The sequence below is a fragment of the Myotis daubentonii genome, chromosome 3 (genome assembly GCF_963259705.1).
Source record: "Myotis daubentonii chromosome 3, mMyoDau2.1, whole genome shotgun sequence".
NCBI lineage: Eukaryota > Metazoa > Chordata > Mammalia > Chiroptera > Vespertilionidae > Myotis > Myotis daubentonii.
Window position 1 is genome coordinate 203,616,599 of NC_081842.1, and position 16,847 is coordinate 203,633,445.

At 47.6% G+C, this 16,847-nt stretch overlaps 1 protein-coding gene across 1 annotated transcript; it reads right to left on the reverse strand.

Moving 5' to 3' along the window:
- Positions 1-3,946: 3,946 nt before the first annotated feature.
- LIN28A (lin-28 homolog A) lies at positions 3,947-16,094 on the reverse strand. The gene is made up of 4 exons (XM_059686118.1): positions 16,064-16,094; positions 15,416-15,600; positions 5,637-5,821; positions 3,947-4,163 (listed from the first exon to the last, which is right to left on the reverse strand). The coding sequence occupies exons 1-4, from the start codon at positions 16,092-16,094 to the stop codon at positions 3,947-3,949; spliced, it is 618 nt and encodes a 205-aa protein (XP_059542101.1).
- Positions 16,095-16,847: the final 753 nt, after the last annotated feature.

A 16,847-nucleotide genomic window follows, 5' to 3' on the forward strand; every position in this document is an offset into this window, starting at 1 on the left:
TCTGGGCGTCCACAAAATTTAATAATAAAATGTAACTCTTGCAGTCAGCCTCTGCTTCGGCAGGGTGCTGTGACTGTAGTCGCTGGCCATGGAAATCGGGGCTGCAGTTCAGCTTCTGCTTCGGCAGGGTGCTGTAACTGTAGTCAGCTGGCCAGCTTAATAAAGGCTCTTAAATTTAAATTCTGAGTCGGTGGTCTATCTTCGGTGGTCTATCTCGCTGAGTGAACCCATAACAAAACACATCGATTGGCTGCCTCCTTCACGGCCAGACTAGGGTCGGGCCTGGGAGGAGCCTGAAACCAAGGTAGGAACCGGGGACCAGCAGGCCAACGCCCTATCCATTGAGCCAAACGGGCTAGGGCAATAGTCGTATTTTCCATCCTTCCTGCTTTGCTTCAGGATGTTTCAACAGCCTGTTTTAAGACTTTCGGTACAGCCCTGGCCCGGTTTTCTCAGTGGTTAGAGCATCGGCCCACAGACCAAAGGGTCACAGGTTCTATTCCCTGGTGAAGGGCATATACATTGGTTGCAGGTTCCCCAGTCTCGCCCCCGCCCCACTCACCCCCCGCCCCCAGGAGTGGGTGTGGAGGCAACCAATTGAGGTTTTTCTCTCCCTGTCCATTTCACTCTCTAGAAATCAATGGCAAAAATATCAAGTGAGGGTTAACAAAAAAATAAGACTGTTGCTACAAGGTCCCTGGAGTGGATGTATAAAACTTACCCTTGTTCTTGTTACTGTGCACTTTCAGTAGTAGATGGTATGCCCTCAAGTAAAATATCTCTCTTTTAAAATTCTCTTTCCGTTGGGGAAAGGCTAGATGTTTAAAAAGCATTGTTCATTAGCGAGCTAGCAAACTTGGGCTCGAATACAATGTTAACGTGTTTTCCTATGGCCTCAATTTCCCCAGTTCCACATTATTTGCCTCCCTGGGGTGCTTCAGGGGGTTAATTAATTAAGATTTGTAAAGGGATTTGAAGAGCAAGGGACAAGGTATTATTAGGGTCTCATGCCCCAAGGCATGGCCCCATCCTTTCATCCCAGCCAGTGGCATAGACAAACCCATTCTTGTGCATGCCAGGCTCCTAATCCCCTCTTGAATGTGGCCACTTCCAAGGAAAGGACAAGAGGCCTAACTAGAAACAAAAATCCACTGTAATGAGGTGCTAAGAGGACTGAACTTTCAAGATGCATTCCTATCAAAATGACTGAACAGAAAACTTAATGGTTCTTCTGTGACTTCTGAGTCCCAATCCAAGGAGGTGAGAATTATGGGAGGAGTAAAGCACCTTAAATATCTTAACAAGGAGATGACAGTTTCAGTAGCAATAAGTCTTTATTCATTCATTTTATTTTCCCAGGGAGAAGAGGGGAAGGGAAAAAGTCAGCATGTGTTTTACAAAATGACAGCAAGTGGAAGTACCCGGCACAGCAAAATCAACCATCAAATAAACAGTCCCCAGTGATGGAGGTCACCAAAGCCCAAGGGGGCTCAGTCCCCTGCAGTTTAGAAATGAGAAGGAATCAGGGAAAGAACAGACAGGTACACGCTTTCCTACCCTCCCTCCCTCCCACCCCATAAATTCAAGATTTCACACAAAGCTTTGGTTTCTAGCAGTAAACATGGAGTTACATTCGTCCGTCTCCTATTAAACAATCGTGTGGCTACTTTGACATAAGTTTTTTTTGCACCGGCATAAAAGTTCCTGAGTGACGTGGATATACATTCATCGTCCCTTTTTTGGTGTCCCAACCCCACTTTCAAAATGAAAGGCCCCCTCGTTGCTGCTCTCTACCCTAGGATTAGAAATTAAAACATAGCCATCTGAATGTTTGGCATGAATCCCCTATCAAGGAATGGTTTTCACTCAGGATATTGGGAAGAAAGGATGGAGTATTCTTAACTTCTTCAGGATTTTTGCACAAATCATTGAAGAGATGGGGTGACACCCCACACATTAAATGTGTAGGCATGTGGGTAAATGGGCTTTTTGGGGTGTGGCTAGAAGAGGGTCCGAGTCAAATTTTCAGGACGGAAGATCTGGTCCAAAATAGGAAATAGGGGAAGAGAAAACAAAAGAAAGGATGGTTCAAGACCCCCACTTCAAGAAGAGGTGTTCCCAAGGTTATGTTTCAGATCCTTTATGCCTGGTGCAGAACCTTTTGTCAAAGATGCTTTGGCTATTTTTCGCAATACAAAAAAAAAGTTTGTAAACAATAAAACCCCAAAAGAACATGGAGAAAGACCAACACATTTACACAAACTAGGCCACCTAGCAATCACCAAATGAGCTACTGTGAAGTCCTACAAAGCCCAGACAAACACAATAACTAGAGGGGGCAGCAATTGGGGGACAAGAACCCAGGATCAGACACACATCACCCAATGCATCCTATTGCATTTGCCCTGTTTCAACACAGTGAGGTAGGTTTTCAGTGATCTCACAGCATGTTAACAAAACCCGCTTTTCTCCTTTAGCTACTAAGACACTAATCGTTGCTGCAGCAGGGAAGGACACTGGCTGAGCACCACAAAGAAGCCATTGCTTATGGTCTCTCTGGAAGCCAAAGAGAAAAAGCAAAGAGTTTTTAAAGGTTAAGGAATTTAGTCGTTGCTTCATATATCCACCCCTGGGCAGCTCAAGATGGGTAGAGAGGTAGTGTTCTTAAACGCTCTCTTTATCAACACACACATACACCTTGTTGTGCCTGGTAGGCCTAGCCCAATCCAGTTAGGGATGGATCTGGTATGTAATGTTGAGTCCCAAACCCCTGGGATTACAGGTATGGGACAGGAATCCTTGGTTACACATATATTGACAACCTGCATCTAATCTTGGCTTCCCCCCTGTGCCTTTCACCTAGGCCCAGCTTCTCCTAACCTTTGCACCAACCACTGATTCCTGTTCAGACCAATTTCCAATCTTCTAGTAAGAGATCAAGTAATGAGGCTACCCCATTAAAATCTAGTCTTCCACAAAACATTGAAGGTGGAGGGGTTTCAAGAGGATACTATGGCAGAAAAGCCAGCTCTAATTGGCAAAAATGAGGTAGTTCAATAGACTGTACATTCCAAATAGGTGTTTTCCCTGATGATAAAACAAAGTATTCCTGCTGTGCAGACCCGGAGCTCCTGCCCACTTATCCCTGAGATTGCTCATGTACCTGAGAACACAGTGCAGGAATGAGGGCTGTAGATTAAAATACACAAAAATACAAACCCAGAATATTTATATTATGAAAAGAAAAAAAAAAGTCTAAATGCACAAGATACGTCATTCGCACACAGCTAGTGCAGCTGCATCCTGGAGAAAGTGGGACCAAGGTGCAGTTATCCAAGGGACCAAATAAATACAATTGTATTGGTCCAGAAATGGGGTGGGAGTGAGCTTAGGAGCTGCAGGTCTGCAGCTGTTCCCCAACCATCCCTTTTGCCTATCGTCACCACCCATTGCTTGGGGACAATTCTCAAGAGTGAGTTACCAGGAGATAAGATGTGGAAAAACCCTGCCGTGACCCTGAGAGAGTCCCTCCCACAGAATGCAGTCGTTTGTGGTCTGGGTTCTGGTCTTATGTAAATCTTTTCACTTTGGCAGGGGAAATATCATTATTACATGTCCTTCTTTAAAAGGAACACAACTTCCCTATCCAGGCCACTTTCAAAAGCTGGAGATTCTGGGGGTGGAGACTCAATAAAGCATGTAAGAAGGGAGTTCCCCCAAAGCCCTCACAGGCGTTTGGATCGAATGCGGTTGGAGTTCCTTTGCTTCACCCCTTCCCCCCTGCCAAGAGGGAAGAGGGGGTGATGCTGTGGAACCCGGCCAGAGATACATGGCAGTGCCTGCTGCCCCCACCCACCCTGTCCCCACTTTCTCCGATCTGCCGATTGATGCCTGCTCCTTGAAACTTTCTGATCACAAGAACATAGCCCCCGGCACCCACTGTGGCTCAATTCTGGGCATCTGGGAGCAGGGCAGGGCTATGGATCTCTTCTTCTTCATCCCGAAAGTAGGCTGGCTTTCCCTGTGAGCTGGGGGCTTGCTGGGCCTTCAGTGGACAGGAGGCCACCATGTGGCTGATGCTTTGGCAGAAGTGGCACTTCTTGGGCTGGGGTGGGAGCTTGCATTCCTTGGCGTGATGGTCTAGACCTCCACAGTTGTAGCACCTGGTAAAAAGCAGGATGGCAAAGTTGAGAAAGGAGTGAGAAGAGATCAGAAGCCTTTCTCTGAGGACACTTGGCTCTTTCCTTTTGGAGACCAATTTCTCCACTTCTAAAAGGAGAAATATGACTAGATACCTTTTTAAAAAAAAAAATCCTCAACGAGGATATTTTCCCATTGATTTTTAGAGGGATGAAGAGAGAGAGGGAAAGACAGAGAGAAATATTGATGTAAGAGAAACACATCGATTGGTTGCTTCCTGTACATGCCCAGACCAGGGCCTGGGCCGGGGGAGGAGCCTGCAACCGAGGTACATGCCCTTGACCAGAATTGAACCTGGGACCCTTCAGTCTGCAGGCCAACGCTCTATCCACTGAGCCAAACCAGCGAGGGCTGACTAGATATCTTGAAATCCTTTCCAAACCTGTAATTGTCTAGATCAGCGGTTCTCAACCTGTGGGTCGCGACTTCTTTGGGGGTCGAACGACCCTTTCACAAGGGTCAACTAAGACCATTGGAAAACGCATACATAATTACATATTGCCTTTGTGATTAATCACTATGCTTTAATTATGTTCAATTTGTAACAATGAAAATACATCCTTCATATTTGATATTTACATGACGACTCATAACAGTAGCAAAATTACAGTTATGAAGTAGCAACGAAAATAATTTTATGATTGGGGGTCTCCACAACATGAGGAAGTGTATTAAAGGGTCGCGGCATTAAGAAGTTGAGAACCCCTGGTCTAGATGATCTTCAGATTCATGTCACCTTGAAAATACCGAAATACCAAGAATAGAAACCACAGACCCCAACTAAGCACTGCAATTTGGGCGAAAAAAGGTAAGACTCTAACATACCCTTAAAAAAACTAAGGAGTCAGATTATATGATCTGTTCGAGCACAAAGCTAAGATGAAGAGACCAGTCATATGGAGACCTGGTGAAGAAGCAACAAGTACAGACACATCTTCTTGTCCCCACAACTTTCACTTTCATATCAGTCTCCTTTAGTTCTAAAATAATCATGTGAGGCTAATATCACTATTCCCACTTAGTAATGGAGGCTAGAGCTCACAGAGCAAAATTACTTCTCAAATGCTCTCCTCACATACTGCTCTCTTCTCATCTTCCACATCTACAGCAGGTACCCCAACCATCTAGATAGGCTTCATTTTATTTTATTTTATTTTTTAAAAAGTAGATTTTTATTGATTCAGAGAGGAAGGGAAAGGGAGAGATAAATAGAAACACCCGTGATAAAAGAGAATCATGGATCAGCTGCCTCTTGCATGCCCTGCACTGGGGATTGAGCTCAAAACTCAGGCATGTGCCCTAACTGGGTCGCACCGTGACCTCCTGGTTTATGGGTCGATGGCAACCTGGCCCAAGAGATGAGACAAGATCGAGAGAGCTCTCCCCATCCTTAGCATGTCTCTATCAGTCCACACAAGCCACCCTCCAATCCATACCTGTCTCCCTTTGATCTGCGCTTCTGCATGTTCTTCCCTTTTGGCCGCCTCTCGCTCCCAATACAGAATACCCCACCAGGGCCAGTGACTCGGATGGACTCCAGGCCCTTGGCGGACTTCTTAAAGGTGAACTCCACCGCCTCACCCTCCTTTAGGCTCCGGAAGCCCTCCATGTGCAGTTTACTCTGCGGAAGGGGAACACAGTAGATTTTAATGTTAGTCTCCATCATTACACACACCCTCAACAGTAATATACATGTAATCCCCATTAATGCTGGAATCAGTGTGATAACACTCCCATTTTATCAATAAAGAAAGAGAGTCAACACAATTAAGAACAAGAAATCTACATAACATTAACAAAGAACAATTATTATATAAACAGATGCCATTACATTTTATTTTAATTTCTAAGTAAAATAGAAGGAAAAAAAATGTAAACATAACATTTAAGAAATCAACAAGTATAAAAACCATAAAATAAAGCTTATATGGAAATTTTTAGTATTCTTGCAACTTCTTTCCAAGTTTGAAATTATATCAAATAACTAAAAGTTGAAAGAAAAAGACAGTATGACCCAAACAGATGGATCAGAAGATTATAAGGGAAAGACCACTAGGAGAACCAAGCATATGGGGGGAAATCAATAGATGAGAAAAACAATTTAATAATACTGTTGAGAACATTAGCTCTCTATTTGGAAATGAAGCCAGAATTCTACCCTTTATATCATATGCATACAAAATACATTCCAGAACTTAAATATCTAAATGCTAAAAAAAGGGACCAAAACTATAAAATCAAGACAGATAATTAGACAGATAAAACTACAAAAAGCTACTAAAAATCAGAAAGAAAAAACCCCACAGAACAGAATATAACTAGGCAATTTGAAGGACAGCATGACAATTTAATTGGTTTGAAAACACAACACCCTGGCCGGTGTGCTCAGTGGTTAGAATGTCAGTACTGAAGAGTGGTGGGCTTGATTCCTGGTCAAGGTGGTCAAGGTCAACAGCGAGCACCTGGGCTACAGGTTTGATCCCCAGCCTTGGGGCCGGAGGGGGGGCGGGGGTGCATGCAGGAGGCAACCAAATGATGTTTCTCTTTCTTCCTTTCTTTTTACTCCCTTCCTTCCTTCCTCTCTCTCTTTCTGTCTATCTCTCCCTGCCTCCCTTCCCTTTGGCTGCCTCTCACTAAAAATCAATGGAAAAATTATCCTCAGGTGAGGATTAACAAAACAAAACAAAAAATTGGGAAAACAAAAAACCCAACCATGCAGCCATTTAAAAGAATGTCGAGTCCCTGTCTTGTTCACTGCTGCATTTTGCACATAAATAATGCCTCACACATTTTTGGATTAATGAACAAGAAGTAGATTTTAATTATTTGACTTGGAAAAATGGCCAAATATATTTTTTTCTTTTTTTACAGAGAGGAAGGGAGAGGGATAGTTAGAAACATCGAGAGAGAAACATTGATCAGCTGCCTCCTGCACACCCCTCACTGGGGATGTGCCCGCAACCAAGGTACATGCCCTTGACCGGAATCGAACCTGGGACCCTTCAGTCCGCAGGCCGACGCTCTATCCAATGAGCCAAACCAGTTCCGGCAGACCAAATATTTTTAAAAGGAAAATTGATTTAGAATAACGTATGGAGCAATCCCATTAAGATACTCAATTTAAAAATATTGATACTTGCAAAGAACCTAGCAGCCTTCAAAAAAAAAAAAAAGAAAGTGGGAGTTATTCACACAGCTAGTTGACACCCCTGGTGTCAGAAGAACCTAGGGCTCCTGATTAGAAGCTCACAGCCCATTCCACCTGGCCACTTCCTGCTTAACAACAACACGTTACTGGAGGTGACATCCCTCCCAGACCCTCCCAGACCCTCCCCAGAATGGACTTCTTTACACCTTCTTCCATTTACACTGACAAATGTCAACAAGGTGTAATCATCATAGAAAGCAAGGTTCAGAGAAGCGAAAGGAATCACTGTGCACCTTGTCCTGGGGCTGGAGGGAACATGATTGAGTAGCATGAGTCGTGTTTTATGCTGTTGGTGGTGGGGGTAGACTATTTCAAACTGGGTCTCAGGTGAAACATGCTCTTTAGCCAGATGGGATCCCCAGTCGTCAGTTACTCACGTTTTTGTTTTAATCTACATGATATTGCTTAAGACGAAACTTCCATTGAAGTAATTTAGAAGTACCTATCTGATAAGAGAGGAATTCTTGCTTAAGAGCACAGGCTCAGGCCCCAGACACATCCTGGTTCATGAAATGCTGCTTCTACCAATATCTGGCAGAGTGACCTTGGTCAACCATGCACCTCTGGGCCTCAGATCCTCGGCATCTGCTAGAAGGCTCTACCGTTGCACAGTGACTACCCTGAATTTGAAGTTAGATTTGACTTGTCTTTTGATCTGGGACAAGCCAGAGTGAATCAGGAGGTACTGGAGGAGCTGAACCAAGAGCATTCTTGGCCCAGGCATTACCAGCTTCTCCTAGGCTGATACACACCCCAGCTCGGGCTGTGATTCAGCAGATAAGTGATTAAGAACAGGAGTCTGAGGCCCTGTTTCCTCCTTTCTAACCTACAAAATGGAAGTAAATACTAATTTTATGGTAGTGCTGTGAGGTTCTATGCATGAGGATTATTTAACACATAAATCTCCACTGAGTAGCAATTATTATCAACCTCTTCAAACTGGATCAGGGTAGGGTAACAGTGGGAACCGAGTGTCAAGAGACTGGGAATTTTAACTCTGGGTTTTTATCACTAACTAGCAGTGGAAATCCAGAAAACTATCTCCTCTGAGCTCAATTTACTGAGGACAACTCTCCTTATCTATGCCTCATAGGCTTAGGGAGAGAACATAAATGGGGACTATATGAAATTGACTGGTCCTCTCGGGTCACCCACTCCATCACTGGAGGCTCTGAGGTCTATTTAAGACTTTGAAATAGTTGAAAACAGCAACAACAAAAAAACCCTGCAGGCATCTCACCATAACCGGTCTTGGACTGGAGGTCTCTAGGGGTGGCTCCCTGCCCCCTCTGCCCCTTCCTAAAACACATACTTTGAATTCCTCTCTTATCAGATAGGTAATCAGCATGCAGCCCCACTGAGCCAGCCTCACAGGGCCTGCATCAGAAAGGAGCCAGAAATTCTTGCCACCACCCCCTCCCCGCCCCCAACCACACACAAAGCAGGGCCTGCCTCTCTCCCCAACCCCTCCAAAAAAAAGAAAAGGCTTGGGGGGAGGGGCAAGGCTGGAGCTCCCCCAATAGAGCCCAGCCCCAGGAAACAAAGAGTTGACACTGGTTGGTTCTGATGGTCAGATTCCTGGAGTTCCAGAGGCTGCAGATTCCACACATCACCCCCACGAGCCCCACCCACCACATTCATCGCTCCTTCCTTCCTCCTTCATGTAGGGGTTATGGTCACTGAGTGAGAAATGCATGTAGAGATACCTATCTTCCCCAGTCAAGCTTGCTGGGTCTGCCAAAGTCACCACCAGCAGCCATCTTTCCTTCCCTCCAACCTGCCACCCCACACTTCCAGGGATGGAAACAAACAGGATCTGACTTCCTTCTCTTCCCTCTCCTCCCTTCCCCTCCCATTCAGTGCCTTCAGTCAAATCCTTTACACAGGAACCACAATTAGAGTTACTTATTCAGATAAATTATTTTAAAAGTGATGGGGGGCTGGGGGGGGGGGGAGGCAGGTCTCCAATCTTCCTTTCCCAATTTAACGAGGTTCCTGCCAGCCCTAACGTAGCACTCTTTTTGTCACACCATTCCTTTCTTATTGTCATTAATTTTTTAAATTAAAAAAAATGGTTTTTTTTAAAATTGATTTCAGAGAGGGAGGGAGAGATAGAAACAACAATGATGAGAGAATCATTGATAGCTGCCTCCTGTGCGCCTCACACTGGGGTATCCTGTGGGGCATTGAGCCTGCTAGCCAGGACACGTGCCCTTGGACCGGAATCAAACCCAGGACCCTTTAGTCTGAGGCTGACACGCTATCCACTGAGCCAAACCAGCTAGGGCACGCCACTCCTTTCTCCCTCAGTGGCAGAGTCAGGATTTAAGGGTACTAGCTTTGATCACAGGAATCAAAGCTGGGGTTCCAGCTTTTCTGTAACACCCACAGCATATTCCAGCTCAAGACTATCTAGGTGTCCAGCAGTGCACACACACATTTGTGTAATAAACGTAGTTTGCTACTATCCAAAATTACTAATATTTACTAAGCAGTGTTTTAAGCACTTTACATGTTGTAGCACATGTAACTCACGCCAAGCCTGTGAGGTAGGCCTTACATGACCCCCACTGAACAGCCGACATCATGAAGGCAGAGGGGTTAAGCACCTTGCCCAAATTCATAGTGAGGGGCACAGCTGGACTGACTGCAACTAGCCTGACTCTAGACCTAGCGCTATGCACTATAATGCAAGTCACATAGACATGTTAAAACTTTCAAATAGCCAGGTTTAAAAAGTAAAAAGCAGCCCGACCGGTGTGGCTCAGTGGTTGAGCATCGACCAACGAACCAGGAGGCCACGGTTTGATTCCTGGTCAGTGTTTTGGGCTCAATCCCCAGTGGGGGGCATGCAGGAGGCAGGTGATCAAGGATTCTCTCATCCTTAATGTTTCTATCTCTCCTTCTCCCTTCCTCTCTGAAATCAATAAGTAAAAATATATTATTTAAAAAGTATAAAGCGCCCTGGCTGGTTTGGCTCAGTGGCTAGAGCATCGGCCTACAGACTGAAGGGTCCCAGGTTTGATTCCCAGTCAGGGCATATGCCTGGGTTGCGGGCTTGATCCCCAGTACGGGGCGTGCAGGAGGCAGCCGATCAATGATTCTCATCGTTGATGTTTCTATCTCTCTCCCTATCCCTTCCTCTCTGAAATCAATAAAAATATTAAAAATAAATAAATAAGTAAAAAGCAGGTGAAATTTTATGACTCAGTCCTGTGGTGTTCTCAGAATTGGACCTGAGCTTCATTTCTGAAAGTAGAGGGTTTGGTGGGGCTAGAACAAACCAACTGGTTCTCTAGTTTGTTAGGGAGGATGAGAAAAGATCTGTCCAGAACCCCCCCCACCACACACACACATCACTTCTGCTCAGACATAGTAGCCAGGACCACAGCTCCTGCCTGGAGTTCTCCACCAGATGGTGCTGCTCATCAGCCCATTGGTACAAAGGCAGCCAGAGGGAGACCAGAAGCAGGAAGGAGTTGCCTGTGAACACAAGTGTTCGCCTAGACTTCTCTTCCCAGCAACTTTGGGTGCACATCTCTTCTGTCCTCAGGAAAACGGAGTTTCAAGGAGACTGAACTCAGATGAGGACCTGTCCAGGGTGAGTCCCGATTGGGCGGGGTGCTTACTCCTCACCCTGCCCCCATCCTCCCACTCAGAGCATCGAAGAGAGAATCTTGGAGTTTTAAGCCAGTAACCCTGCTCCTGTGCCATTTAACAAAGCCATTAACTTGGATTTCGGATTCCTATTTAAATTACACTAACTCCAAGCTGAGATAATTTAAAATTAGTCTGTATTAATTATGTACTATTCTTTAAAGCTTTCTCTTCCTCCTCCACCACCTTCTTTGACCTCCCAAGACTTAACACATAGTAATTAAGCAATTACCATTCATGCCCGCAGGAAGGAGGGGGTAGAGGTTTTCCCTCCACTCCACCCCCAAATTTAACCCAGAAGGATGGGAATTCCAGAAGGATGGCGTTATGCTTTGATTAAGAATGTTCCAGAATCTATCTGCCCTGGAGAAAGTCACTGAAAATGACATACAGGGCAAGTAGTAATGTCACCAAACACAAGTTCTAAATTTGTCATAGTGGAACCTTTGCTCAGGATGGTGGTTCAGCCTTTACTGGGAACATTGTGTGGGAAGCATGTCTTCTCAGAAAGAAAAGGATCCAAGTAACCCAGGTACTTCTCTACCAACTTCCTTGAAAGTCAAAGTGATTCATTCTTTCTTAATGTTTTACCCTATTAAGAGGGAAATAACTAATGAATGACTGCCAACCAGAGAGCAGCCAACAGTGAACATTCCCTCCCCATTTCCAGGCTTTTGCTCCTGAGGAAGACTTCTGCTGACAAGGCCCCCAAACTGTTTGTGTATCAGATTCCTCGGGAGTCCCATGCTTCTTCGCATTCATTCCTTCTGCCTATCAACTGTGAGCTAGACAGCTAGCTGGTCCCTCTCTTTGAAGAGCTTACAGGTTAGGCGAGGGGATAAGACAAGTACATCACTGACCTAGGTATGAGGTGAGTAATCAGAGGCACCCGAAATGTTATAAACCAGGTGAAAGATCTCTTTACACACATACTACCCCCCCTCTCCCAACCCAAACTCAGTCCCTAGGTCAAATTAGGGCTCTTCTTTTGCCTTCAAGTCTTCTAATAGAGCCCTTTAGCCAGAAAGCTACTTCTTAAATATTTGGGCCCTGGCCGGTGTGGCTCAGTTGGTTGGAGCATCATCCCTTACACCAAAAGGTGGTGGGTTCGATCCCCAGTTGGGGCATGTGCAGGAGGCAGAATTCCAGATCCAAATACCTAGGGCTGATGAGAAATCGCTGCCTTATTTTTTTAAAGGCTAAGGCCGATTTTGTTTCTCACTCATTCATACCTGGGGTGAGAGGGAGCATAAGAACAGTAGTGGTTAGGCACTAAATAGGCCCACTTGGAAAGGGAAAAGAAAATGTTAAATTGCTTTTCCCCCTTCCTCTCTCCTTAAAAAAGGGCTCCCAGACCACCTCCCCTGGCAGATGTTTCCTTAGAACAATTATATCCTTCTCACCACCTGCACCCCAACTCCAGGGTGCCCATCAGCAGCAGCCAAAGGGGTGGTTTTCTTCTTAAAGAGAAATGTCTTATCCTTCCTCCACTTTGGGAACACTTTCCTCCCCCAGGACAATATTTAGGGATCATCCTACAACGACTTGATTCTTCTCTACTAGATTTCCAAAAGAAAATAATTCAAATTTCTCAAGTGCAGGGACTGAAATCATTAGTTTAACTTACTGCTACGATAGGGTTTGAGGATTAATTCAAGCCCAGGCAGTGTGCCATCAAGACCTATCAAGTAAGGCTCAGTCACTGTCCCATGACTGTTGGTCATAAATTCTTGATTCCTTATCCCAGCTCAACTCCCTCCAGATAACTTATTCAACTGTGGAAGGTCCTTCCAAAACTCTGAAGTCCAGATCTCCTGGCTAACCCATCTGAAACGGATGGTGTGGGTCCCACTCCCCAAACCTGAAGGTTCCTGCTCTATGCCATCTAATATTCCCAGTTGCTTTCGATCCTAAGGTTAAGTGCCTTGAGGCATAGATCCATTTGCTCAGGAAAATCTCCCCCAGCTTTGATTTTCACTGTGGGAGTTCAGAACTAGTCATACCAAGATGTGCCTCTGTGGTATGTGGATTGTTTTCAAGAGAGACTTCTGCCCCCACCTATAAGAACTTGAATTAGGGGCCCTGTCCATAGTAAGAGTTTATCAGAGATGACCTCATTGACCTATCTGCAGAGCAGGACAAACTTCTATTTACTAAACATCTGCTCTTATTGTACTGCAATAACCCTTTGAAGCCCCCAGGGCACCGTACCTCATCCCTAGCTCAGAATGTCTTACACACCCATGTTCCCTTTATATTTTTATAATGTGCATGTGGGGTCTCTGACTCTCCTATATGTGGGGTTCCCAAACATATATATTAAATTCAGTTATTCTCTCTTACTAATCTGTCTAATGTCTACTGGATTAGACCAGCCAAAAGAACCTTGAGGGTAGAGGAAAGTTTCTTGATGGGGTTACATTCCCCTAAACCCCTCCCTATTTAGCAGCCTTAGGAATGAAAGCAAGAAAATGTTGGTTCTGACTCTTCCTCCAAGACTCCCAAAGTTGGGGCAGCTATCTAGTCCATCTCCAGACCAGGAAGGATTATAATCTCTTTCTGATCCGATAAATGGCAGTGGGGGGCTGGCACCCTGCTGAGGAGGGCCATTCAAAGCCGGTTCCTGTAATAAAGTGATTTAATAGATCTAAAGAGGCCAATTCCCTTCTTTCTCCCACAATTACTTCCTGTGGTTATCAAACACGTATGTAAATGAGACAGGAGCCAAAACCAGTTTGGCTCAGTGGATAGAGCGTCGGCTTGCGGACTGAAAGGTCCCAGGTTCGATTCCGGTCAAGGGCATGTACCTGGGTTGCGGGCACATCCCCAGTGGGGAGTGTGCAGGAGGCAGCTGATCGATGTTTCTCTCTCATCGATGTTTCTCTCTCATCGATGTTTCTCTCTCATCGATGTTTCTAACTCCCTATCTCTCTCCCTTCCTCTCTGTAAAAAATCAATAAAATATATTTAAAAAAAAAAATGAGACTGGAAAGGTGGCCATGTCACTAACTAGAACTAGTTGTCTAGTGATGTTCAAGCAGTCCAGTGACCCTAAGTCACCAGCATTAACTGGCAGGTCCCCATCTCCTTGCATCCTCTATCTCCCTTGTTGCCCTCACTCAACATCCTCGATGAGGACTTCCAACCAGTCCATCCAGCATCTCCCTTCTCCACCCCTCCCCCTCCAGAATACCATCCCTCAGGCTCCAACCCTTAATCCCCACATCCTCCTTTCCCCTCCCCCATGGCTCCTAAAGCCAACCTTCCCCAAGTAACCCCTCCCTGCCCGGCCTCAGTGCCAACCTACTTGGCCTGGGGTTAGCAAATTTCTTTTTCTCAGGCCCAACCCTAAACCTCCAAAAGTGAGAGGGACACAGGCAGCAACTTCCTCTCCATGTTATGGGGAGCTGGTGCCCCAGGACCACCGGAAGGTATTTAGGAAGAGGTGAGAGGGAGGCCACAGGAAGGAGGAATCCTGAAGTCCCTGGCAACTTGTTTGAGGCTGGAAATGTTCGGACAGCATGAATGGCTGTCTGGGGCCATAAATGACAAGCTGAGAATAGGTCCAGAGGCTGGCCTCCCTCCACCCCATGCCCTGCGACCCTGAATTTCACCCCCACCGTGCTGCTTTGCTTTAACTGAGAACTTGGGGTTGCGACCTAACTCCCTCCCAGCCTGGCTCAGGAATCTAAGGCCTGGGCTCCTTAAACTTCCCTTTCTGGTAGGAACTGGACAGCAAAAAGCCCGCTTGGTGAACTGTATGCGAGGCTGGTCGTTTGGACAAGCTTTCAAGCCCCCAGATAGACCCTTTAAGGATCTGACAAACCCACCTAGGCCGCAGGGATTGAGTTTTAGGAGATCGGACGGACTTCGTAGCTTTATCCTCCCTTGGATCCCAGAGAGGTTTCCTTCCCTCTCCCCGCGGGGAGCTAGCTCCGCTCACAAGTTAGTGAAAAGCGCTGGGCGCTGAGGGCCCCGCTATGGCCGGGCATGTGCTTCCTTGGCCGGCCTTCTCGCCCTCCCCCCACCGGCAAGCACAATACAACCTTAGTTTCTGCCACATGGGGTCACCTCCTTGCCCCTGCCTCCTTCCCAGGGGAAAGAGGTAACAAACACGTGGTGAGCCAGAAGGGTTCCCGGAAGGGGGTGGGAGGTGCTGATAATGGCTCGGCCGCTCGCTCTCGTCCTGTTGGAGTTACCAGGACTCAGGTCCGGGGCTCTACCGCACAGATGGGGACGCACAATGAGGGTCCTGGAGCTCCCTCAGTCCAGCGGCCCCGCGTGGCCGCCCACCCCTGAATATGCGCGCCCACATCCCCTTCCCGCTAAAGTTACCAGAACCGGTCTCACCTGGTGCACAAAGACATCCACGGGTGGGTCGAGCGCGACCCCCGCGCGGGCGGTCATGGACAGGAAGCCGAACCCCATGCGCACGTTGAACCACTTACAGATGCCGGCTCCGTGCAGCAGCTGCGGCTCCTCCGCCGCCCCGGCAGCGTCCTCCCGCGCCTCCTCTGGCGCCTTGGCGCAGCCACCTGGAAACGGGGAGGGCGCTCAGCTGGGGGGCCACGGGGTTGGAGGACCCTCTCAGCGTCCCGGCTGGGACCCCGGACGGTCCAACCCGTGGGTGCGCACCCCGGAGGCTGTAGCTACCAAGCAGCCGGCGGTTAAAAACCTGTCCCGGCTGCCTCCCGCGCTCCCCAAGCTTACACGGAGGCCAGCGGTGCCCCGAAAGTTTTGTTCCTTTCCCCACAACACGTTGCCCGGGACAGACCGCCGGACAGGCCCCTCCTCTCCTCTCCCGCTGCCCCCGCAGCCTGTGTGTGCACGCCTCGGGGACACCAGCGTTCTTTGCTCCAGGGATGGCCCCTGAAGCAGGAGGCCGCACAGACTTGAGGTCCTTCGGCCAGCCCGGAGGACACTTTCCCCTTTCCCTTTTAAGTGGTTGCTGGGCGCCCCAGCAGCCTAGGGTGACCCCAGTAAGTACCAAGCTCGAACCTGCAAACTGCTGGTTTGACACGGAGCCCATGGTAGTCGGCTAGGCCCGCGGCCCGGGCCCCAGGTCGGGCGGCTGCTGGCCCCAGAGAAGTCCGGAGGCAAAGGGGTGGCTCTGAGAAGAGGCTGCTACATCTTCCCCAGCACAATAGCGGTGGGAGGGCCCACGGCTTTTCAAAGGCTCCCAAATTCTAAAAGACAATGACCCAACCCCCCGCGGGCAGCCCCCTCCCCTCTCCTCCCTCGTCTTTCCCCTCCCTCTCCCTCCGACTCCAGCTCCTGCCCTCCCCCACTCTGCGTCCTCTGACACCTCTGGGGTGTCCCTTCTCAGAACCTGGAGGTTTGACACCCCCTCCCCACACACATCTGGAAATAGGGGCCGTCAGCCCTACAAGTATTGAGTACTCGGAATTTGAAATCCTTCACTTTAAGGACTCATTGGGGTGGGGGTCCCCAAAGCAGCATACAGGTGAGGGTACTGTGTGTGTGTGTGTGCCTGTGTGTGTGTGTGGGGGGGGTAGTTTTAAAACCATGTGACTGCTCCCACACACACTCACACACCACCCCCACCCCCCGCGCAGATAATTATACATTCCAGAGAGTTGGGGGAGGGAGGTGTGAGCCTGGCAGCGCTGGCCAATCAGAGACACAAACCACCTGTCAAGGGAGAAATGGATGAGCCCTCCCCCTCCCCCAGCCCTCCAGCGCCCCTCCCCCTCCCTTCCCCTTCGGGCCTCGGAGCTGACCCGGCTGCTCGGCGCTGACCCGCTCTCACCCCCCACCCCTG

Coding starts and splice junctions, on each gene's coding strand:
- LIN28A (XM_059686118.1), bottom strand. CDS start 16,094: ATGGGCTCCGTGTCAAACCAGCAGTTTGCAG. Junction 5,822..15,415: donor TGGATGTCTTTGTGCACCAG/GTGAGACCGGTT, acceptor CCCCTTCCGCAG/AGTAAACTGCACATGGAGGG. Junction 4,164..5,636: donor CGCAGATCAAAGGGAGACAG/GTATGGATTGGA, acceptor GCTTTTTACCAG/GTGCTACAACTGTGGAGGTC.